The sequence below is a fragment of the Pleurodeles waltl genome, chromosome 1_2, assembly GCF_031143425.1.
Source record: "Pleurodeles waltl isolate 20211129_DDA chromosome 1_2, aPleWal1.hap1.20221129, whole genome shotgun sequence".
Taxonomy (NCBI): Eukaryota; Metazoa; Chordata; class Amphibia; order Caudata; family Salamandridae; genus Pleurodeles; species Pleurodeles waltl.
In genome coordinates, this window is record NC_090437.1 from 1,126,029,450 (window position 1) to 1,126,056,101 (window position 26,652).

At 43.6% G+C, this 26,652-nt stretch overlaps 1 protein-coding gene across 2 annotated transcripts in view; it reads right to left on the reverse strand.

Annotated features, from left to right (window-relative positions):
• Positions 1-26,652, reverse strand: part of LOC138248727 (ADP-ribosyl cyclase/cyclic ADP-ribose hydrolase 2-like) — a 266,855-nt gene that overhangs the window by 28,984 nt on the left and 211,219 nt on the right. For both annotated transcript variants that reach the window (XM_069202589.1, XM_069202580.1), the window contains one exon: positions 4,291-4,367. In XM_069202589.1, coding sequence (XP_069058690.1) covers positions 4,291-4,367 — 77 coding nt within the window. The remainder of the gene's footprint in view (positions 1-4,290; positions 4,368-26,652) is intronic.

Consider the following 26,652-nt stretch of genomic DNA (forward strand, 5'->3'; position numbering starts at 1 on the left):
GTCATCTCTGTGATTTGTAGTGATCATTCCATTATGTACTGATACCTCTGGCTCCTATTAAGGGGATGTTTTGATGGGATTATGCTCATCGGTTCTCCCTTGATTGTAAATGGTACTAAAGGAGAATCTGCCTTTAGTGAAAGAGGCTAGAATTTGTGTTGTCTTTGTGAACAAGATCATGTAGATTCAAGGATAGATTACATTGGGAATAATCAAGTTATAACCATTCTTTTCGCTCTAATCATTGCAGATAGGAAATTCCATATTAGGGCAGCTTCACTGCAAAAAACATTGTCATTAATAGTTTGCTTCCTGTAAACCAGAATTATTAGATAGGGTGCACCTGGAAGGTATGTGTTTCATTTGAAAGAATGAAGTGATTTTTGAATTTTAACATCTTGTTCTTTTGACATTTATTGCTCAATGAGTGATGCATAATTGCTTGAAGGAGATTTTTCTTGTGATTGGGAGCAAGTGGAGAGCCTTTAGGATCAGCAAGATGTTGATTTGTATCTTTAGCTTGCTGCTGGTGGAAGGGTAAATGTAAGTATCTTAGGGGCCAGATGTAGCAAGAAAGGATTTTGCGAATCGGAAATTGCGAGTCAGTGAGACTCGTAATTTCCGATTCACAAAATCATATAAGAATTGTGTCTCAAACACCTTCTGCGAATCGCAAGGGGGTCGCAAAGACCCACCTCATTAATATTAATGAGGTGTGTCTCAATTTGCGACCCTCTTGCGATTCCCTGCACTCACAAGGATGGTGGCCGCTGGAGACAGCAGACCTCCCTGTCTGTGACTGCTTTTTCAATAATGCAGTTTTTTTTTTTGTATTGCAGCCCGTTTTCCTTCAATGAAAACGAGTTGCGATACAAAATAAAAAATGAAACCATTTGGTTTCGTTTTTTCAGAGTTGGCAGTGGTCCATTGGACCACTGCCTACTCTGAAAAAACATTTTTTTGCAACATTCACAAAGGGGAAGGGGTCCCATGGGGACCCCTTACCTTTTGCGAATGAGTTAGCACCCACTTCACGTGGGTGCTAACTGCCAATTGCAAAGCAATTCTGCATAGCGGTGTGAGTCGCAAATAGGAAGGGAACACCCCTTCCTATTTGCGAGTCGCAGTCCCATTTTGCGAGTCGGAACCGACTTGCAAAATGGGATTGTGCATCCCGATGCACTTTTTGCATGGCGCAAACTGCGATTTTCTCAGTTTGCGCCATGCAAAACGCTTCTTACATCTGGCCCTTAATGACTTGTATCTATGTCAGGTTACATCATATTTAAGGCGTTTGCTTCACACTGTCTGTAGAAATGATTATCGCCTAAACATAGAATAAGAAAGTTTTAAATCTCAAAAACCACGTGCTGCTGGCTTCAAAAAAAGAATTCATTGTTTACAGTAGCATTGTGTATAGTTGATGCTTTGCCTTTTTTGTACGTAAAATTAGAAATAATATAAACAAACGTACCAATTTATGTTTTTACTATTTTTCGTCCGTTGATTTGGCTTACCCCCTTGCTCCCCAACAATGCTAAAGCGGGATCTTGAACAACTGAGTTTCGGAAGGAAGAAGCAGCAGAAGAAGCCCAGAGGGAAAATGGAGCACCTTGTCTGCCATTCTTCAAGTGAGAGGTACCTCCTTCGCCCTAATGAACTCCCTATATTTACCAAACCCTACCCTTAGGCTGGGCAGGAGTTGAGTTGCAGGAACAGGAGGAATGTGTCCCACTGGAAACCCAGGTCACTGAGGAGCAGGGGAGTGGCACGTACAAAATGCTCCATTTGTAGCCTGTGTCATTGTTAGGGCCCACATTTTAAAAGGCTGGACAGCTTCCAACACTCCACCCCAGTATGCTAATACACTTTGTAAATCAGCGCATGAACCTCCATGCTAATGCCACTAGCCCACCATAGTGGTCTGAGTCACCCTTTAAATATCATCATACCACAATACAGTGCAGTTTACAGGCACTTACTCACCACACTGCATAATATGGATGCAAATCTACCAGGTATTCACTACATCATAGGAACAGATTGCCACAGCCCAACAATGTGTCTTAAGGAAGCTAATTTACCACGTTTTACTACACTTTAAGTGCAGTAACCCAACACAGTACACTCACCCCAAATAAACTGTCCCATCACACTCAAAAGAACTGAATGGACACTGATGTACTGCACTGATCTGCGCTATAGGGAAACTAAAGCACCACTGTCCACTGAATGCTAGGTACAATAACCAGGTTCACTGCACGACTTCCATGGATAGTAGAATGCTTCAGTTTATTCCACTCAAAGGCTACTAGGCACTACACTGGATTAGGTACTAGGAATTCTAACTCAACCCAATGCACTGTATCCTAAGTACAGTAACACATTGCACTGTACGGTCGCTAATAGTCACAATGCGTTGCAATCCTAGGCATACTAACCTAAAGCACTGAATCATATATTAGACACAATGCCCCACAATACTTCACTGTAACCCAGTGACATCCCATTTCACGGATGGTGGTGACCATATCAACAGGACCTGTTGTGGCAATGGACCGCTCTTTCCTGTGAATCACTTTAAATGCTACTGTTATGTCACTCTGTTCAGTTATCCCATGACCTTTTCTTTTGCACTTTGCAGAAGACGTAAAGCCACATCCTGTGGCAATGCCTTTTATCTAACTAGCAGGTAGAACATGGAATGAGAACCTTTGGGCATTCCATCAAAGGAAATGGATAAATACATACCAGGTCCCTGTCTACACATGTTCTACTCAACTTACTGTGCATCCATGTTTGGACCTACTTAGTGCCAAGAAACCACTGGAGATGAAAGTGCAGCGTTGAAATGTAATCAACATAATGCAAGCCCACCACATTGGGCAGCTTCTGGCATACACTAATTTATTTAGCTATACTACCTTATACAGACTTTTAAATAACGCTGAATCATCAACTTCGTCGTGTCACAGTGCTGACTGAACAAAGCAAATACAGAATGAATAAGGGGGTTAGGGTCCCGCCAGGTTTAGCTTAAGGTTCTTTAATAACTTACTTCAATTCCTCTCCTTGTATAGATAGCCGATTATGAGCAATGCATAGAACAGTTCCGTTTTCAAGAGTTTCTTGAATTAAAGATAGGTGCCTTCATCCCAAAGCCGATGGCTGAGGACATTCTACAGCCTCAGGACCTGGACTCCTTTGCATCTTCCTCCATAGTTTATTCTCTTCGGCAGTGATCGTTGGATCAGATGAGTACAATCTGATCACCAGTTCCAGGGTTCCAGGCAGGTAAATAATGGTGACTTAGCTTTTGGAGATATTTAAGACGATTTCCCGAGTATACTTTACATGATTCACAGTATTATGAGGAGTATTCTAAATTCTGTTCAGAGTCAGTGAAGTGCTTTCTGTGCTGGCTTTATGTGGTCTTGTGTCAATAAATGGAGGCACACTTTGGATTTCTATTTTTGTACTCTTTAAAAGCCCAGCAATACGTGTTTTGGGTAGGTCAGTATGGACTACATTAGAGTTACCCAAACGTGCCATGAGAAACGCTTGATGATTAACCTGCAGAAGAGGGAGGAGTTTTGTAAGAGAGACAATTCAACGTTTTCTTACTTCAGAACTGTTTTAATGTGAGGGATGAAATCAAGATCAGAGTTGAAAATGATCCCCAGGTCCCAGACCTTAGTGAACGCATGATGGAGTGCCATAGGAAGGAGAGTGACTCAAAGCCAGTCTATCTTTCGCAAAGGCCTACATTCTATTTGACATGCAAACAATATATCAACTGCACACTTTACAATCTGAACCTGAAAACAAAGAAAGAAGATAGATCATTAGGGACAGTTAGGAGAGCAGAATTCGGATTATGGCTCCCTTTTGTAGGATTATATTTTACAGTTTAACTACTTTGAGATTCGATTTGCAAATACAAAAGTTAGAATTAATAAATGTGCTTTTGCAAATTCAAATAGCTTAATCATATTTACTATCATGTAGTAAAGAAAAGAGTAAGAAACAGACATCTTTTTTCTCTATGCAGCTGTGTTTCTCTAAAAATGTCAAATTACAAAACCTAACAACATCTCCAAGACACAGTAGTGTAAAGAAATCTAGCACAAGGAGGACACAAACCGTGCACCATTGACACGATTAGAAAAGGACCAACATTTGTTACACAATGCACAATGCACTTGTTTTATCCTTAATAAACCCCTGAAATACAAATAAAGAGCATGACCCTGTTCACTTGACATTATCTTTTCTGTGTTTTTTTCTTACCTCTCATTTGGAAAGGCTCCACCCGGAGAAGACCCATTCAGCATGATATATATTATTCCTGAGCTGATTTTTGCATACTGTAATAAATAAAGACATTGGACTTAAATGGCCTATTACATGCTATCTAATATCCCATAGTAAAATAGAATCAGGAGACACAGCTTCATAGTATTCAGGTCATGTTGCGTGAGACTCATGCATCATTGCATAAGTGCAGTCAGAGTTTTACTGAGGATTTACCATGGTCAATAATTGCACTCATCTAGCTCTACAGTTCCCTCAGACTTCCAGCCTGTTACCTCCAACATATTTGAGGGGCACCTGACATACTTCTCCCCTGAGATCAGTGGACTCCACCTGGTACAGTGCATGTATATTGTTACATAGGGAACAACGGGACCGATGTACAGTTTAGTCATTTTCCTACAGCATTTCATACCTAATTTCGAATAGTGAGTCACTAAAATGTGTGCACTTAATTACTGTGGCAGATATGCAAATTAATTTTAATCCCGTATCGCAAAAATACAAATCACAAATTGTGAATCGGATATCGGCGGAAATTGTGACCATCACTTTGGCAGTTGCTGATGACATACAAATCAGCCATTGAAATCAATAGTCTTGGACAGCAATTGACAGGAGGGCAGAACCCCCAAAGAGCACTGACATGGAAATAACAAATGCCAAAATACAAGAAAGACGCTGAAAGAACAAGCATTGGTAAAGCCAATAGGTCTCACCTATGAAAGAGCGATTGGCTTTGCCATTGTGTTTTAGTCATGTTGTACACCAGCGTGGCTGCTCTTCAGCATGGATAAAAGCTAGTGTCATAGAGGACAGTGGTGTGGAATGTCGGGGAGTGGAATGGCAAAGAGTGGAGTAAAGTGTTGTGGAGTGGAATGGCAGAGAGTGTTGTGCACTGGAGTGGCATAGTGTGGAGTCGCTTAGAGTGGCATATAATGGAGTGTGAGTGCAATGGCATTGAGTGCAGTGGCACTGAATGCAGCAGTGTAGAATGTGGCATCGCAGAATGCAGTGGCATAAATTAGAGTGGTGCATAGTAGAGCACATTGGTGCAGATTAGTGTTGCATAGAGTAGAGTAGAGTGACATAGAGTGTAGTGGAGTAGACTGGCAGAGAGTAGAGTGGGACAGAGTGGTGCAGAGTGGAGTGGCATAGAGATGAGTGATGCAGAGGGCAGTGGCGCGGAGTAGAGTCGAGTGGCATACAAAGGTTGACAAGAACAGCACATGATAAACCAAGCTAGCATTTTCACCAAAAGAGTATTTAAACAGTCCGACACATAGGCACATGCCCACATCAGGCCTATTTCACAGAACAGAAATATGGGCCAGATGTATGAAAGCTCTTTGCATTTGCAAACTGTGCGAATGCCCGTTTGCGAATGCAAAAAGCCATTTCAGAATGTATGAAAGGCATTCTGAACTCTCTAAATAAGAAATCGCAAATAAGGATTCCTTATTTGCGATTTCTAAGCACATGTACGAAGCAATTCCTAAATGCGATTTGGGCATTTAGGAATCGCTATTTACGACCAGGTTGAACCTGGTAGTAACCATGTGCAAATTTTAAAAATGCATTTATAATGCATTTTTAAAATTTACATGTAAAGCACACATGCCCTTTTGGCATGTGTGCACCTTACATGTTGCAAAAAATTATCTTGGGATGTAGCAGAGGGGGCCTTAGGCCCCCAGCACCCTGGGGTTTTGCATTTCCAAAATTGCGATTTCTGGTTAAGAAATTGCAATTTTGGAAATGCAAAAAAATTGCAGATATGGGCCTACAGGCCTATAGGTGCGAATGGGGCCGGTATTGCAATTTGTGATTCAGTAATAGCATTTGCAATTTTTAAGAAATCGCTATTAACGATTCGCAAATGTGACACATTGCATTTTGCGAATCAGAAATAGCGATTTCTTAAAAATCGCTATTTCCGACTCACAAAAGGCCTCCTTGATACATCTGGCCCTATGTTTCTTATTAAAACACGGTACAGGCCAGGGGAAAACAGGGAAGTCATTCAGGCCAGCATATCCATCCACGCTGCATGCCATTTGACTGCTGACCTCAGCCCTGTCTCTATAGCCAGCAAAGGAGACAGTGGGCAGACCCCTATTTTCCACGTAATGGGGGTGGGTGCCCCTCTCATGGACTAAATACGGACAGACTGGACTATCACAGCTATTCTCTCACTTAGGAGTTAGGGGTTAGGTAGAATTCATACATGCATGTTATTCCAATATACTGAGGTTGTTTATTTTCTTCTCACTGGTCACAACAATCCTAATCCTGTTATGTCTCATTGCCCTAATAATTGCAGCTCATATATTTTATCGTATATTGCAGTCTTTTCAATAAATGTATTGAAAACCATCCTGCATCTTTGCTTTCGCCTATGTGTGTATGAGACCTTTGCTAACGAGAGAAAGGGGTGAGATTTATCAACAATGACTTAACCTGAGTGGTCACAGAGTGTCATGCGTCAGGCTGCCACAAATCACCTTTTCGTTTATGTTTGGGTGGGGTACTGCTAGCTAGACGAAATGGTTGGGTCGACAGCTGCCAATACGGTGTGGGATTGACTCAGTCACCCACAAATCGTGGTGCTTCTGCCCAAAATCCAGAAGTCTTGTTCAAATAATGAGATTCCTACAACACAGTGCAGTGGCATAGAGTGGAGTAGCATAGAGTGGAGTAGTGCAGAGTAGAGTGGTGTAGCGTTCAGTGGCTGAGAGTGCATTGTTGCAGAGTAGAGTGTCAGATTGCAGTGGTGTAGAGAGTAGTAGAGTGGCATAGATAACAGTGGCATAGAGTACAGTGATACAGAGTTGAGTGCAGTGGCATAGAGAACAGTGGCATAGAGTGCAGTTTGTAGAGTGCATTGGAGTAGAGTCCAGTGGTTAAGAGTAGAGTGGCAAAGAGTGCAGTGGCAAAGAATGGAATGATGCAGAGTGGAGTAGAGTGTCAGAGTGCAGCAGCATAGAGATTGTTTCAGAGTAGAGTGAAGTGGTGTGGAGTAGAGTGGTGCAGGGTAGAGTGCAGTTGCATAGAGTAGCATAGAATCTAATGGCATAGAGAAAAGTGGTGTAGAGTGCAGTGGTGCAGAGTAGATTAGAGAGGCATACAGTGGACTGGCATAGAGTGCAGGGGCATAGAGTTGAGTGTTACAGAGTAAAGTGCATTGGCATATAGTGTATTTCCATTGAGTGCAGTGTTGGGAAATGGTGTAGAGTACAGTGGCGTAGAGTGGAGTTGTGCAGAGTAGATTGATATGGCCTAACTGGACTGGTGTGCAGTGGCAAAGACTGCAGTGGTATAGAGTAGAATGGTAAAGAGTGCATTGGCATAGAGTAGAGTGGTACTGGGCTGAGTAGAGAGTTGTGGCGTAACGTGGAGTAGAGTGGAGTGGCGCAGAGTGCCGTGGCATGAAGTGGTGTAAAGTGGAGTGGTGCAGAGTAGAGTGCAGTGGTGTGGAGTGGTGTAGAGTAAAATGGAGTGGCATAGAGTGAGTATTCATGGTGTGGTAGCATACTGCCATTACGGATAACACATTTCCATTTGAATTGACCATTAATTACATTTGGACAGGCATACAATTTTACTTAATGCTAGTGCAATGATTTCTTTTGATCATATTAAAGTATTTGTTTCCAACACACTTCAGAAATAACAAAATATGTATTTCATTTGTGTTCCTAATTCTGATATATTCTGAAATACTTACCCAATTCATTTAAATGTTGTTGTGTGCTAGACGAAAACTCTTTCCTACCCCCAGTATCCAGCGAGATTGTCACATACATCCTCTCACTTTGAAATCAGAAAGAAAAGTAAACAAACGCTCTTGGAAGCCAGCCGCTGACATTTGACCTCAGTCTTTGAATGCACAGCAAATTTGATGAGATAAGAACAAGATTTACAACCCTGTGTACAGAAAAGGAGCACTGGAAACAATACTGTAAGTAAGGTTTGGGCAAGGGAAGGTACAAACTCAAGATGGATAACCTAAATCAAAACCAGCAAATAGAAAGCAAGAGGTACAAATTCAAGCTGGACAGTCTAAAACAAATTAAGCCAGTAAATGGAAAACAAGAAGATGTGAGTTACAAACCCCAAAGCCAGTGGCAAGCAAGGGCAGAATAAATTCCTAGATCAACTTTCTGAATGTCCCCAAATGGCTTTAGCAAAATAGGTACGCTGTGACCTAAAAAGGAACTGAACTCAAACAAAACGGAAGTCCTCATCCTTGGAAACACCCCGACCGCCTGGGACAACTCCTGATGGCCCACGGCCCTTGGCACCGCACCGACCCCTTCAGACCACGCACGCAACCTCGGTTTCATCTTGGATCCACTTCTCAACATGACCAAACAAGTCAACGCCGTATCCTCCTGCTTCCTCACCCTCTGCATGCTCCGAAAGATCTTCCGTTGGATCCCCGCTGACACCAGAAAGACAGTGACCCACGCCCTCGTCACAAGCCGCCTGGACTACGGCAACACCCTATACGCAGGAACCACCGCTAAACTCCAGAAACATCTGCAACGAATTCAAAACGCCTCCGCCCGCCTCATCCTCAACATACCCCGCAACAGCCACATCTCCGCCCACCTGAGACACCTGCACTGGCTTCCCGTCAACAAAAGGATAACCTTCCGACTCCTCACCCATGCACACAAAGCCCTCCACAACAAGGGACCCGAATACCTCAACCGCCGCCTCAGCTTCTACACACCCACCCGTCCTCTTCGCTCCGCCAACCTCGCTCTCGCCGCCGTCCCTCGCATCCGCCGCACCACGGCGGGTGGGAGGTCCTTCTTCTACCTGGCGGCCAAGACATGGAACTCCCTCCCCACCATCCTCAGGACCACCCAGGACCACTCCGCTTTCCGGAGACTACTCAAGACCTGGCTCTTCGAGCAGCAGTAACCCCTTCCCCCTAGCGCCTTGAGACCCGCACGGGTGAGTAGCGCACTTTATAAATATTTATGATTTGATTTGAAGAGGTTGGTCATTAGCTACTAACTAGACATTATGGTAGGAGAATGTTAGTGAAAATGGTAAACATTTAGGGAAAGCCTCCCTAACAGTACCAGTGGCCACTAAAAAGAAAAACAGAGCCTGCTTCCAGCAAAGGATAATTGCTGTTGGTATGACAAACAGGGCAGTGGAAGAGCTATACAAGACGTGATATGATCTTCATCCACACACAAAGGAGAGATTAGCCTCAAGAAGACAGGAAGCGACAGGAACAGATAGTGGACCAAGCACAAAGCCATACCCCACACTCATGGAGTGGATTTTTGAGAGCAGGTTCCAACCTGAAGAAGTTTCAGGAATCACCAACAATGACTTCTGTGCTCGTGAACCCACAGCACAAGTGATCGCTCTCCTCCTTATGTAAAAATGTACACAATTCTGAGAGTGTGAAACAACTCAACTCGAGGGAAGATACCCAACCCGGCGATGCCACACACAGTAAACATTGAAAATGACCAGCACCATCAATTATATTACTGTGCTCAAGTGATTCACTCAGCGTTCATTGTGCGACTTACAGTCCTACAATCCTACAATCCTTTCATGACCTGGCAGAAAGCTGTGTTGTGTTCATTGTTCCACACATATTCACAGCTGTAGTACCAATGTTCTGCCATGGACCATGTATTCACCTCCCAATACGAAAAGTATGACCACAGACAGAAGAATGAGATAGACTGTCTTTATTTCTCAACACTTGCATTGTGTAAATATGCAGTGTAACTTGCACTGCGCCCTGGCAGGTGCTCGCCCTCCGCCACTAGAAACTATTGCTCTACGGTCCCAGAACTTCGTTTTCTGACTATTGTCTGCCATAAACATTGTGGCCAACATATTGTTTATGAAAATATTTCCCAATCGGAATTAATAACAGAGAATGTACACCCAATGGGACAATATTGTGTGAGCAATATTTAGAACACAATATTTATCAGACGATATTTCTGAGAATATTCTGGCCTGCAGCCCACGATGTCATCCAGATAGTGCTGAGGCTGTGAAGCAGCCTGAAGAGGAGAGCACAAAAAACACTGAGACAAAATAGAATTGTGGGATTAGTAATTGTGTCTCAGACATCATAACCAGCGGAGGACACACCTTCCAAAACTTGCAAAAAACATCCAGTTGTTGTGGCACGTGCACCACCCCAGGAGCACCCTGCCAGCTGAATCAATCATAAAAACAATCCACCCAGAGCAGACATTAGCTAGTTGACCTATAGTAAACATCAGAGTACTACATCTATAGCCACAAGAGTAAAATGGTGGCACCCCAACCACGGGGAATTGAGTGTGGTGGAGCAGTCAGTGTTGAGACTGCAGCATATAGAATTAGAAACATCGTAGGTAATAAGAGGTAAGGTGTGTTCTCTAAATACAATGTGACAAGTGGGTTGTTGGATTGGATTTTGACATATGTGTGAGGCTGTTACAGCACTTCATAGGATATGCTGGATCTGAAGAACCAAAGTTTGTTGAGAATGCCACATTGAGAACCGGTTTGAACACAAGGCAACACATTTATACTCTGTTTGATGATAGTATTAATATTATTTTACAGAATTATAGCAATGCCTTTCGGGGAGCCTTGGATGCGTGAACGTCTACAAACATTAATTATCCTGAAATGCAGCAAAATTCTAATTAAAAACAACCAGCACAATTCACAAAACATTCCTGAAAAAAGTTGTACATTAGTTGTCATATTGTTACTCCGAAATCTGCAGCAAATTTCCATATAAGAGGAATTCACAGCACTTGCTGGAGTACTTCTCTAATCTCAGCATATTCCGAGTACCCACATCCATTACAATTGTTGCATTCAGAATTATATGTGTACATATCCGAGTGTGGAAATGTGACGCAAAATTGCATTTGGATTTTTTCCTTCCCAAGCTGGACATACTTAACCCAGGTAGAAATCCATTACCGAACATCTTCATCAATGTTGAGGTTATTCCCTTCATATTCCCACACAAAAACACATTTTCAGCTGCCTTTGACAGGAGTATATTTAGAGGCTTTTTCGAGATGGGAAACTACCACTAACGTTTAGTGGCTACCCACAGACATATTTTGGGTATGTATATAACTTTTGTTGGTAGATCCCACATAAGAAGGCCCACAATCTCCTGAAACATTTTAGTTAATTCTTATTTTTCAAAAAATCTACGTATGTCTTTAAAGATGACGTTTTCATTTCTGCAAAGTCGGTTGTGAAACATGATGTACCTTTGAAAAGTGTGTTGCAAATTTTGAGAAATAGAGGAATTACCGTCCAGAAACCTCTTTACTCAAGTATGTCACACAATCACCATAAGGGCTAGAGTCATTTTGGAGTGTAAGTGAGTATTATACAAAAGTACACGTTTTGAGTAATAACAGAACTGCTGAATGTTTTGCTTAGGAATTAATCAAAGTTTGTGTGGCGCCTGCAGACACAGCAGATACGGGTAACTGTTAATTGGCCATGGTCCAATTTACCTCCAGATATGGTAGGTACAGAGAAAATAGCAGCCTTCACGCTGAACATTTTGAGGACTCTAAAATGCATGAACCCATAATTGAGAGGGAAGTGCTTGCCTGATCGTGGGTAACTGAACATTTCTTTAATAATCAGGTTATTTTGTGCACTGACCATATGGCTAATTGTGGAGCTAGGAGGGTGTCCACTCGCCTGGTGATACTGACTTGTACGTGTATAAATATAGTTTCAGAGGGGACCATATCCCAGCAGGCAATAATTTGACAGTTGATTTTCTTTCACCCATGCTGATTTCTAAACAGGATTTTGGCAGTTTTCCGAAAGATGAGTAGTTTGTGCTTGTGGTCACTGATGCTATAGCTGTTATTTTTAAGTGCTATGGTACATGAAGACTGGACGAGAGCTATGATTGAGGATGCTGCCATTAGATGCTGAGAAATTTGCAATAAGGAGAAGTACAAGGAACCAGTAGTTGAGACTGGATTTGCAACTTTTTTTGTAACATTGCTGATCAATTTTCTGAAAGGCAAGTTGATGGTAAATGGGTGTTAGAAATGGGGATTTTGGTTGTCAGAGTATGCGCCCTGTACAAGCAGGAATCATCACTCTAGTCAGGGTAAGCTAGATAAACACTTAGAGATAACCAGTGCTCACCCTCTGGTAGCTTCACACAGAACAGTCAGGCTTATCTAAAGAGGCAAAGTGTAAAGTATTTGTGCAACACACACACACACAGTAACACAAAAAAAAAACATAAAAGAAGCCATACAGGTTTAGGAAAATAGGGATACTTATCTGAGTAAAACAAGACCAAAATGACAAAAATCCAATCAGTAGGAGCCAAGATATGAATGTTTAAAGGATAAACCAAATTTAGGGCCAGATGTATCATCACGGCCCTTTGCGATTCGGAAATAGCGATTTCTTAAAAATCGCAAATGCTATTACCGAATAGCAAATTGCGATACCGGCCCCATTCGCAGCTATGTGCCATGTATCACATTTGCGATTCGGTAATAGCGATTTCTTAAAAATCGCAAATGCTATTACCGAATAGCAAATTGCGATACCGGCCCCATTCGCAGCTATGGGCCTGTTGGCCCATATCTGCAAATTTTTTGCATTTCCAAAATTACGATTTCTGAACCAGAAATCGCAATTTTGGAAGTGCAAAACCCCAGGGTGCTGGGGCCTAAGGCCCCCTCTGCTGCACCCCAAATCTTTGCCAAAAGGGCATGTGTGCTTTACATGTACAATTTAAAAATGCATTTTAAATGCATTTTTAAATTTTGCACATGGTTACCACCAAGTTCAACTGGGTGGTAATTAGCGATTCCTTAATGCCCAATTTGCATTAAGGAATTGCTTCATACATGTGCTTAAGAAATCGCAAATAAGGATTCCTTATTTGCGATTTCTTATTTAGAGCATCGCAATTTGCGATTCTCTAAATGGGGTCACAATATTAAGGAATCGCTATTTAAGCGATTCCTTAAAATTGCACTGCAAATGCCTTTCTTACATTCAGAAAGGTGATTTTGCATTTGCAAACGGCCGAATTTTGCAATTCGTACTGTTTGCGAATGCAAAATTCTTTGATACATCTGGCCCAAAGTGCTTAGAAGTTAATGGTGCTAAAAGGTTACTTGAGGTCACACTAGACCGGGGTACATCCAAAGTTCAGGCTGACCGCAATGGAGGGCTACAAGACTCATGCAAAGCCTGCTGAAAGAGTACCATCAATGGAGCAAGTGTCGGTGTCGAAGACCCAATGCTTCGGTTCCAATCCATGCATTCGGGTAGATGCGTTGGTGTTGAACCTCGCAACAATGTCCTCGGATTGGCTCTGCATCGCTGTCAAATCTCACAGTGATATCCTGCATCATCGTTGCATCGCCTCTGTGTTGGCGTCGATGACCACTGTGTTGGTTCCGAGCAGCGCAACGGCCCGGATGCACCGTTTCTTGCAGAAAAACAGCTTCAAAACCCACTTCTGAGCCCAAGGACTAGGTTGGCACCTCAGACAAGGGGGAACTCACAGATGGCAGAGTCCAGCAGCTACAGCAGAGTTGCAAATAGTCTTTGATGTCCCTGAGACTTCTAAAACAGGAGGCAAGCCAGCAAGTCCTTGGAGTCACTCTGAGTCAAGTAGGATGGGTACAGTCCTTGTCTTTAGCAGGGCAGAGGTCAGCAGGCAGCAGAGGCAGCGCAGCAAAGCAGTGAAGCAGTTCCTCAGAATAGTCAGTCAAACAGAGGGGCAATCCTTGTAGCAGAGCAGTCCTTACTCCTGGCAGACGTCTTCACAGGTCCAGTAGTGTACTGTTGAGGTAGGGTCAGAGCCCCAGTATGTATACCTCTAATTTGCCTTTAAACTGGGGGTGACTTCAAAGCAGCTCCTTGAAGTGCACAGGTCCCTGTTTCCTCCCAGCCCTGGTTCCAGAAGGTCAGTAAGGGTAATCACCCCTTTGTGTGGGACAGAGGACATTTCCTAGTGAAGTGAAAGTGAAAGTGTCAGCTCCGCCTTCCTCTTCCTGACCCGGAACAGGTATAAGAATGCTCATGTATGCAGATGAGTTTTCTGTCAGACCCACCAATCCTGCGTTTGTGGCTGTCTAGAGAAAATGCACAAAGTGTAGCTGTCACCTACCCCAGATATGTATTGGAGACAGGCTGCAAAGCACACAGAGCAGTAGGAGCAGAGAAATGCGCACTTTCTAAAAGTGGCATTTCTAAAATAGTAAAGTTAAAAACAACTTTACCATTAAAAGGGATTTATCATTACCAATCCAAAGACATGAAACATGGTGCAGCTACTCCTTTATGATCAGGAATTACAGCTTAAAAGTGTATTGAGGAATTCCCAGTGCAGGCCAATGAGAGGAGTAGGTCTTACAGTAGTATGATAATATTTGATTAATTGATGTTGAAGCACACAGCAATACATTTATATACACGAACACAATTGCATCACTATTATTAAAGTCTCCTGTAGTGAAGTCTCTGTCTACCCCAGCACATAGGTATGTGGTCAGGCAGGCTTTTAGACCTGGGCCTGAGGTTAATGACTGCCAGGTCACAGGTGGGATAACATTTAGCTGACAGGAAAAACGTGCAAGCAGGAAAACTTAGATCAGATCCCACAGATAGGCACAGCGACAACACAATGGTCCCAGAAGATTGGCCTCAATAAAACACACATGGCCACAGGGCTGCGCTCATTCCCAAAACACCTTAAAGTTAGACGCAAAATGTAGTTAGGAACACACATCCAAACAGAACACAACACAACCAGTATATGCAGTGACCACACACCCCTCAGGCCAGACATCTGGACACGTACTCGCTGGCCCACATTGTGTCCACCTGCATTAATCATCTGGAACTGTATTTATGACTCTATGACAATTGACCGAGATAGGAATGTTTTTTATTGTTTTATAGTACTCAACGAAATCTATAAAAACCTATACCTCACTGAAGTATTTTGAGAGACAGTACTCATACTCTGGTTCTGTAACTGCTCTCCCAGTCATAATGTTTAAATAAACCAACCATTCCTGTTTTGCCTGACGCCTCTTGTTTTTTTGTTTTTAAGTAAAATATCTGCAATCAAGCAACATTTTGGCAAGCCAGATAGGAGCTGACTGGTTCTTCGAAAACCGACTGATACTAAAGGAAGGGGACCCCGCTGAGACGGATTCACATTTGCACAACAAGAAAGGTGAGCAGACGCTGCGGTTGACTGGATGTTCTGCTGAATCTGGGGGGTGGAGGTCCGTCCTGAAGCTGCCATCAGAAGGGTAAGAGACTACATCAGAGCCTTATTCCTTGGCATTTGGCATGTGGCAAATTAGGAAAAAGTATACCCACATAATTAGTGGAAGTCACTTTTGTTGATTATCAGTCTCAGGGAAGGTGAAGGTGAATATTGTTCTTCTTTTTAGTTTGTTATTTTGGGTTGCAGATCGCTTGGACCGCTGTATGTGACACAGAATGTACTCATAAGGCTCTGGGTGTGATATAGGACCCACACTATGATCTTGCTAAGCTAAAGAGGTTTTCTCAGTGCTACCGGTTTCGTAACACTGCGAGTATCTGAAAGAAGTGATTGGTGTGTTCACTTGGACCGCTGGCATGACACAGATGGTACACAGGGCCCCTGGATGTGACACAGGGTGTAATTCGGGTGTTAGGAAATAATAAATATTGGGATCTCGGACCCCTACTGAGCACAAGGTGTTAGGTCTAGGCATGGCGGAAAATCCAGTTGTTTGTGGCACCTGCTCACCGGGAGCACCCCGGCAGCTGAATCAGTGATTAAAACAATCCACCCAGAGCAGACATTAGACAGTTGACCTACAGTAAACATCAGAGTACAACATTTATAGCCACGTCAGTAAGATGGTGGCATCCAACCATAGGGGCATGGCGGAGCAACAGGCCCAAACACTCCCTGCACCACCCCAGTCCAGCACTAGAGGTCCCCAAATTTCAACCCCCAATCCACTGGGTTCAGGCCATCAAACTCCAGCGGCATGGAAGCCACTCACCCCACTGGTTCCGGGGAGTACACCCGAGTAATAGGGAGGTTGATAGCAGTTCTGGACAACAAGACAACTAGCAACGGCGAGGAAAGAGGGCCCAGCCCTCCAGGATCTGGTAGGGAGGAGGGAGCCACAAGTTATGCTCAGATAGCCAAGGAAACCACAGAAAGTGAGCTTGAGGGCTGGTCCTGACTTAGAAGAACAGTGCATAGTTCCGAGCAAAGGAGGCAATCTAAATGGACTCAGAGGAAAGGTGTGAACTAAGGAAGAAGAGAGAGCTCACACCCTGGAAGCCCAACAAGCGAGTAGAGCAGAGCGCCCTCCACCTGAGGAAAGCAGGGTAGATAAAGAGCCCCAGTCACAGAGGAATCCAAGGTAGAACCAGAAGGGAAGTTTTTTGACTGGGGTCCATGCCTCACCAGAGTGCCAGCAGAGGAGAAGGGCTGACCAGGAAATTAGGGACCAAGGCAGCCTGGTGCAAACCCAGATTAGACACAGGAGGACCAAGATGGCAACTTTGTGTGTGCACGAGGAGCGCAGCGGCGATGATGATGTTCGCTGCTCCTCCTGAATGTGCAGGACAGGTAAACTAATCCCAAGGGATATAATAACTCACGAGGAAGATGAGGTCTTTGCACAATTTTTTTGCCACCTGCTAGCCCGCTAGCCCGCTGGACCGAAAGAAGTGATCATTATGATAGACCCTGGCCAGAGGAGGGACCCTAGAAGCCAAAAGATATAGTAGTTGAGGAAGACTGCATCCGGCACGGAGGAAGAGATCCCAATTGGAACTTCCCCTACATGTATGATTGTCTGAGGAGATGGGAATGCTTTGTCGAGGGAAAACCAAAGGTGCTGCCCAAAATGAGAAGATGCCCTCTAATACAGAAGGACACATCAGGAACCATCTATGTGCAAGGGATAAGGAAAGTCTAAGAGTCAAACTGCCGCCATTGTTGGATGGGGCTGGGTAACTGATCTCATGCTTCAAGTAGAACACCGCAGGAATAACCCTACCAATAGGTGATGTTAAAAGTCTGCTAAGCAGCATTATCGGAGAACAGACTAACACGGTGTTTGCCCGAGCTTGCATCCCAGTAATCACACTGACAAACACGGAGCATGATGGGGCAGTATTCTATTCATATAAGCATTAACTATGGATGGCCCGAGGAAAATATTCCCTGACTGCCCAGATGTAGGAGGGTTGATGACTGAAACCATGGGAGACCATAACAGACTTTCTAGACAGGATAAGAGAACAGTGGGGACAGGAGACAAGACAACCATGAACTGATACAGGCCCTCAAATCATCTTCTTTTACAACATCCTCAAAAAGGGGCTGCCTACTGAAATACAAAGCGGTTTGGACAGCATGGCAGGGCTAGACACCAAACCCTGCAGAAGATACATGCACATATATTGCATTTTCACAAAAAGTAACAGATAAAAGATAAGGAAAAACAGGAGCAGGCCCAGATGAACAAAGCTAAGTTGGTTCAACATAAGCTGAGGAACACTACCCTTGAGGGGTCCACATTGGCTGCAAGAGTGCAAATGGTACTTGTTCTTAAGGATGCTCCACCAAAAGACCCTAGAGGGCTCCAGCATGGCTATAATGATGGAAATAAGTGAGGCTGGCAGCAGCTAAACCCCATACAATCCTACTATTGTCACAGAATGGGCCACATGGCCGACAGATGCCGACTGAAGGCACACCACGAGCAGAAGTAAATGGGCCAGGGCCAGATCCTTCAAAAATTTTACCCGCAAAATCAAGCACAGGGAAACCTGAATGCACTTTATATTCAGTCATAGGGAAGTCAATTCACTGCCCTACCTCTGCAACAGAGGTCAGGTAGTTAGATCAACGCATCAGCATCCACAGACAGGGAACCCAGCCCAACAAAGGCCGAGGCCACAGCTGCAGTAGGGAGGGGTAGCTCTTTGGGGAGGCAATGCCTTCATGCAAAACCAAATGCATAGTAAACCTTAATACCCCCGATGCAAAGCATCCATTTTTCATTCACCTTAATATTCACTGTAGCAAAAATCAAGAGAAAGGTAAGCGAGAGAACATAAGGGGTTTAAACCTTTACTTGCATTTGGGAAAAACTCAGGGATGCTGTGTGGCTGTTGATCGGGTCTCCTCACTAGAGTCCGCCATTCAGGGTTGCTGAGCAGCTGTCAATCAGGTATCCTCACTAAAGTCGGTCATTCCGAGTTGCTGTGTGGCTGTCAATCGGGTATCCTCACTAGAGTTTGTCATTCTGGGTACCAGTGAGAGGCTAGGCCCCAATCTGCTGCTGATCCCCCAGTGCAGGGTCGGTTGGTCACACCCCAGGGGGAGGACAGTCTGAGGTATGTGGGCAGAGTGGCTCCCGGATGAGTGCTTAAAAAGCAGGCACCCAGGTTCCTACTACCATTAGCCAAATGAGTTCCAGTCACAAAGTCAATAGGTCCCCATTCTCAGACACCCAGATGGGACCAAGAGTTACTTTTGGCGTGTAGCCCCAGCAGCAATAGAGCCCACAGAAAGTTAATGGCCTCCAGCCAAAATGGAGGCTGCCTTTTGTTAGAAAAGAAAGCTGTCCTTCAGTGCCGGGAGCAGCATTCATGCGCGATTGGGATGGTAAATACCTCATAACCCTCACAGCACATGTATGATTTCTAACTGATTGAGGAGCACCACAATGCAGTGAATCAGTTGAGGGGGTTCACAAGAACATCCAGCCGTACCAGTCCATACCCATAATCCAGGCAGACTTCGACGAGCTCTTAACCTTTCTCAAGACTCTCCATGCAGTGATATTTGTTGCCTCCTCCTTTACCCCAAAGCTTTCCAATAGCAGCCGGGAACCGTAGGCTCAAAAAGATATGGTCCAAGGAAGAGGGGGGTGCCAGGAATGAGAGCACAAGACATCCATCACAGATGTGAGCAGAGCAGAATACAGAAGTGTGCACCCCACCTCAGGCCTAGCAATCAGGCAGCACACAAGGCCTCACACACACCGTTTGAAAGGAGCAACAATCCCAATTTCGAACACCGCATTTCACAGGCACACTGGGACCATGGAAGTAAGAAAAACAACAGATCTTGCAAAAGTTTAAGGAAACACCTAAAAACCAATAAAAAGAAGCACAAAGTTAGCCCAAAGGAAGCCTTTAGAAAAGGACGTGTGGTTCTAAAAATTCTGGACCCATGTAATTTACTTTGCCACAGCAGTACGATTTTAGTATCAAAAGACCGATAATGACTAGTACACTAAGCATGAGCATTTTCGCTCAATTCCAGCAGCGTTTTCACCTCGAAATCGCCATTTTCGTCCTGCACTCGTGGCTCCCATTTTATACACAGCAGCCATTTTTAAAAGTTGCCCTCACATAGGCTTATAATACAGTCAGATTTGATTCCAAGGACACGTACACCTTGATTGACTTTTCTCTGACCTGGGCAAGCTGGAACCATTGCCTCAGGCCAAACCTGTTTGGTCAGTCCCTCTCCCAGTGGCCGAATCAGATAGCATCAAGGCACACCATGCCATAAAACCCTTATTATTGCTCACACACCCTGCCTAATCTTGCTCACACCTGCACCTGCTCTTTTCCTCTTCTTACTTTACGAGGGGGAGGTGGCCGTTTTTATTGGGGGTCCACACTTATCTGATGTAAAATACTAGGCCTTGCCGGGTAATTTATTATGGGTTGGATGACATGAAATATGAGATTTCATCATGACACTGTTTTTTCCTTTGTAGTGAAAACATGTGAATGACCAACCAAAATGTCAAGAATGTTTGCCTGAAGCTTAAAAAACTGTATATAAGGAAACCTGACTTTGCATTTAAACACAGTCTCCTGAGAACATACAAACCGTGCTGTTGTACTTCTAGGACGCTTGTCACTTGGTTGCAGCCAATAAATTCGATCTTTGACTTCACCTAGAAGACTCTGAGTTTCTGTGGTCTGAATCAGGAAAGTACCCGAGGTCTTTGGGTGTACCCTGGCACCACTGGGTTACCGGATCAGTACCGGTTCTGAAAAACCCAGTACCTCAGACGTAGCCAAGATGCCTGCCGCCACCTGGGAGAGTCACATTGCCTGCCACATGCCGGGACTAGAGGGGCACACACATGACCTCAGGGCACGTTGTGATCACCCAGTGGTCTTCAAACGTTTTAATCCTGTGACCCCCACCTCAACTCACCCCCGTGTTAGTGAAAAAAATCATCAGGTCTCCCTCAGAATTTTTCACAATTCTTCTATCATATTGGCAATGTTTAACTATGTTTGGACTTATTTAAAGATTGCAGTTAAGTTCTGATATGATTTAAAAAATTCAATCAAATGCATGATGCCAAACATACTATTCTGGCCAGGAAGGCCTTACCTTACTAAAATGTAAAAGTATCCACAGTGTGATTTAATAAAAGTAGGGGTGGGGGTTTTGAAGAGTATCTGGAGTCCCTTCCCCTTTGACACATACTCCAAGCTTGGATATAAATGACAAAACATGTTAATGATGGCCCATTACAAGAGAGTTTACTGCTGCTCATGTTTTTCCAGCTTAAAAAAAGCTCTGTTATCAGCATAATGCTTTATTTGGCTAACCTGGTGCCCCTCCTGGGATCCCTTTAGCCACCCCCCCTGGGGTTTCACGCCCCAGTTTGAGACCCCTGTGATCACCGATCAATGTTCAGTGTTACACACCTCCTATTTATACATACCCTGTGCACATTAGTCGGAAACACTGCCAACACCGATAGTGCCTCCTTGCACACACTAGAGTACTGGAGGGCTGGCGACGCCGACATAGTACCAGCTAAAAAATCTAGATTGCCCACATGCATGAGAATCACCCTGCAAAGCATATTTACAGATGGACATTTAGGCGTGTAGAGGGGGAGGCCCAACAATGCATTTAAAAAAATCACAAACTATTCATAACCAATAACCCATTTTCTCAAAAATAGGTATCCCCAGTGGGACCACCTTCCAGTGCCTTACTAAAATCACGAAAAATGCAGACATTTCTGAGAAATAATGAGCAACATGCAAGGATGCAATGTGTTTTTTCCTGTATAAGAACAAAATCTAGCTCTTATCTGACAGGTCTACAATAGAACCGCTAAGTGCACCACCTCTACAGTGAATTATCACCTTCTCAGCAGCCACAGCAATACCCCCAACAGAGTCAAGAGCCACAAATTGTCCAAAGAACTTCCTGCACTGGTACCCCCAACAGGATCAAGAGCCACAAATTGCTCCAAGGACTTTCCACATCCAAACTCCCAATGGTATTCCAAACTACACATTCCTCCAAAGACTTTTTCTGAACTGTTCACAACCGAGAAGCTGCCGAAATTATTTCAGGACCAACAGTGTCTTACAAGTTATGTGTTTTTATACATTTATACACTCTCTGTTTACTGAGGGTGCTAACGCATCCATGCACTTTAAAAAGCAGCCTTGTCTAATAGAGTTTATTCAGAGATCACCACAGCGCTTGCATAGGGACAGCTCTCATATCACCTATAATTACACTGCACCCAACACTAGCATTCCACACCCACTACACAGCACTCTTTTACACAACATGTGGTATCAGCACATGACTGCCATGGGCTCCAAGACATCAGCCAGGTCACGTTACGTCTGTTCGCTGATACAACATGCAGTAGGTGCAGATAGGCTTTACTTGTCCCAAGAGATAGCCCCTGAAAAAGCAAAATGTCTTCTGCATCTTTACCTATGTAGGATTAGGGCCAAAATAAAGCTAATAGAGTAGAGCCCCACAGAGTAGTAGTAAATCTGACCCACTACGAGACCAACCCAACAGCACTATACCTTCTCACAGAGCCTAGCGATATCCAAACTGAGCTAGACAGGATATACATTGAAAGGGAGCTATAGGGGAGGATGCTGTTTGGCCCTGAGAATTTCCAGAGATGTGATTCATGGAGGTAGCTAAACCACCTACCCAGTGCACAAAGATGCCTCTCCTGCTTCCATCTGTGGTCCCAGGGTAGCCCTTAGCATTTATGGGTCTGTCGTCTTTAACAACAAGTAGACCACAGAGATGGAGTTTCAGTGCAGGGCCATCCACCTTGACGATATGAGGTGTAATCGGTCTAGTAGGAGAGGGTTAAATAACAGCGTAGATACCCCATGTCAGGAGATCTGGGACACTGAGATAGATAGGTACATGTGGACAGAAGGGAAGGGGCAACCCCTAGTTGTTCAGAAACTCACACTGAATTCCTTATGTTTTAGAGACAAAGGAATCATTCCGCTGAGCACAAATGAAAACTGTAGCACTATATTGCACATTTTGGACATGCAATGGGGCACTTCCACACTGATGGACACCTACTGGCAATGCAGTGAGTTTGCCTACACCCAGCTCATCCCTGGATGGCGTAGCCTCTGCTTCCGTGTCCCATACACACTCCAACCCTGGTCATCCCTGGAGAAGATCTGTCTGAACTGTACCAACAGCCATTAAGGAAAAAAACAACTCTGTTGCATCAGGCTCAAGAGAAAAGAACTGCTGATTATCTTGACTAGGCTTAGTACAAGGACTTTCTTAAGGAATTTAGACTGTTCACTGATGCCCAATTACCAGCACGAGCGTCCATACCGTTCTTTACCTTGCAGATGAAAACAAACTCCAGCTGGTTGCAAATAACCTGATGGGAAATGCTCAAAATGATAAACAGTACTTATCTTGGCTTTAATGCAATCAAGGAAGAACTGAGAGCTATCCACTTGATGGTGATGCAGAATCGGTTTATGTTGGACATGATGACCGCAGTGAAGGGTGGGGTTTGTACGAAGATTGGTGCATTGTGATGTACTTTCAAACCTGGAAATTACATGGACAATAGAACTCCGACTCTTGCCATTCAAGTATACTCATACTCGCTGGCCCTCAATCTGCCCACACAAGCTCAGGCCCACTTGCAATTATTATCTGGAACTGTATTTATGACTCCATGACAACTGTTCACATTCTTGACCAAGATGGGAATGTTTTATATTGTTTTATGGTACTCAGAGAAATGTATAAAAACCTACACCTCACTGATGTATTTTGAGAGACAGTCCTCAGACTCTGGTTCTGTAACTGCTCTCCCAGCCGTACTGTTTAATTAAAAGAACCGTTCCTGTTTGGTCAGGTGCCTTTTGTCTTTTGTTTTTAAGGTTAAATCTGCATTCCACCAACACATGAAAAATGACTTTGGTATTTTTTCATTACTAGAACATGTAAAACATGTAAAACTTAAAAGTACATGTCCTATCGTTTCCTTACATAGCACCCTGTCCTATGAGCTACCATGGGCCTACCTTAGGGATGACGCATATGATAAATGGGGAGTTTAAAGCTTGGAAATGGGTTTTAAATGCCATGTCACAGAGGGTCTGCAGTGGCACGATCAGTGATGCAGGCCCACTAGTAGCCTTTAATCTACTGGCCCTGGGTATATGGTATACCATTTTACAAGGGACTTATAAGTAAAGTTAATATTCCAATTGTGTATACAGATTTGTTACCATGTTTAAGGGAGAAGCACATGCACTTCAGCACTTGGTCAATAGTGGTAAAGTGCTCAGAGTCCTAAAGCCAACAAAAAGATATAGCAAAAATGTGAGGCAAACAGGCAAAAAGATTGGAGGAAGACCACCCTAAGGCTGACAGGTCTAACAATAGGGATATGTTTGAATCACTTTCAGGGGTTAGTGAAACTATGAAAACCATTTGGGTATTATGACAATTATGAAAAGAGTGAAGAAGATCTACTGGTAGCCAAGTTTGGATTTCCAGGTTGCAGATTTTTCAAACTGTTATGTAAACAATCTTACATGCCCACATAGGTGCACACCACTGCTCTTGCTACTAAGATGCCTCTGGTTTGAATTTGGAAGCATGCAGCTATAATTGTTAGCTTGGAGTTGGGAGTTGATTCATTGGGAGGTGGTGCTGCTTTTTATACTGTTTTAGAAATTATTTTTGGATGCTTATCCATATTTGCAGGATTATAAAAATCTATTATGGAGCATTTCTCTATGGATCAGTAGAGCTTTACGTACGGAGTTTAGTGCGGACATCAAGGTATGACAATGCGACTCTGCAAGAAATTGGGTTATTAGTTGAGGGGGGGGAAGCCCTACTAAGGCAACAACCACAATCCTTGTCAAGGTGAACTACAACACTCACTAAATAAACTTATGCTTAACCCTTTAGTAGAGTAGATTAGTTGGTCCTTTTTTCTGAAGCAAGATGTTTTCATCTCTTCTACATTCTACTGTTTCTCTTCATTGTGGAATCAGTTATCAATTTCTATTATAATTTGCGGTTCAGGTGGGTCTTTATGCATGGGTGTTTTTTATGTGATATTTCCTCGATTTTCCTCTTGCAGAATAACAGGTGGGTCTATTGTTGTGTGACTTGTTGATGTTTAGTGGACTTTAATTTACATCGGGGAATACCAAAGCAATGTTGCTTACCAGTACTACTGAAGGTTCAGTCATAGCTGTCTTATTTTCCTTTATAAGTTCCATACCTTCTTCTGGTTTCTCTTAGAAGTTGTTCTATCTGAAGTGCTCTCCTTTTGTGTACACAGAATAAAGGAATAAATGTTATTGCTCGGAGTGACTATCAACATATGGAGTATAACATTTGTATTTTCATTTTTTTAACCATTTTTTTCTATTATCATTAATGTGATGTGGGAGAGGCCAACAGAAGACTCCAGACCATACAAGTGGGGTTGAACGTTAACATAAAGTTCTCTATTTAAGACGTCAACTTCTTGAACTTAAAGGCTTTAGCTTTTCATCTGTTTGTTTCCTTCCATGGGTCTTCTCCTCTGCGTGACTGCTGACAATGTGTTTCTTTCTGTTTTAGAGGTCTATTTCTGGAGGACCAGAATGCTCAAATAAAACACACACAGAAGTGACAGGTAAGAATGTATTCCTCCTCAGTTTCAGTTTATTTACCTGATTTTCATTCTTTCTTTTTTCCTTTTCACCACTCTCCTTGTCTCTGGCTTTCTTGTCTATCTTTCCTTTTTTCCCTTGTATTTTTTTCCTTTCTCTATGCCTCCTACAATCCCGGGCATGTCCCTTTCCCTCATCTACTCAACAAAAAAACAAACAAATAAAACACTTTCCATGGTCAAAGAGATCTCCCTTGGATTTAAAACATGCTTCTTTGTTGCCAGAGTCACCACCTACATGAGAATCAGAATACCCCCTCCAGGAATATGCATGAGTCGACATTACTTTCATTGCTCCCCACCTCCCTTCACTTATATGCCATACATGTCCTCTCCATTATGGTATACAGGAACTAATCTGATCGAGCCACACTCTGCTGTGAGCGTGGCTAGGACCGGGCACCTCTCTGGCCCTCCTGACACTTTGAAGGCCCTACAACTGAAGCAGTGGCCTCCCAATGGCCTTCTCCATTGCCTCATCTGTCCCTAGCTCCCCGGCTCCCTCATTGGGTAGTTGCCAGCTGCCAAGAGATCTTCTAGCTCTCCCACCTCGTCCAGGCATCTCCCTTGGTTCCACATCTTTGTTCCCAGCTTCCTACTAGCTGTTCCAGACTCTTTCCTCACTTTACATTTTCTCTCTCCTCCTCTCAATTCTCTCTCCTGCCTCACCTTCATCCTGTCTTACTTCTACCTCTCTTCATCTGCTTAACTTCCATCCTCCCTCTTTCTCCACTCCTCCCTGTTGGAAAAATGTGGGCTCTTTTTCTATGTCTGTATTTCTCTCCACTCTCCTCCTTTGTCCTTCATCTTTCTAATGTGTCTGTTGATTTTGCCTTTCATTTACAAGTAGCCGTGGAGACCCAACCTCACCCAGAGATGGAACCTTAAGTAATTATGGAATCCGATCTTGCTCCTGTTCTTCTCCTCCCTTATCACAAACCCCCTACACTAGGTTTTTCTGATTGGAAAAACAGGGAAACAGGAATAGAATCAGAAGAGATATTATCCTTCCCCCCTTCTATTTCAAAGGAATAGGGTTGCAGAGAAAGGAACCACTGTAGCATTCTCAGATGATGTGCTTTATTCCTACACCTCCAGGAGAGTGGGGCATGGTCAGTATAGAGAATAAAGTGGCAACCCTCAAAATAGGAATTGGAGTTTATCAATGGCCAATCTAATGGCTAAGCATTCCTTCTCAATTGCAGGATAATGCAGTTACCTCAAGAATATTTTCCCACCTAACCCTACATTAGAAGTATCTGTATGT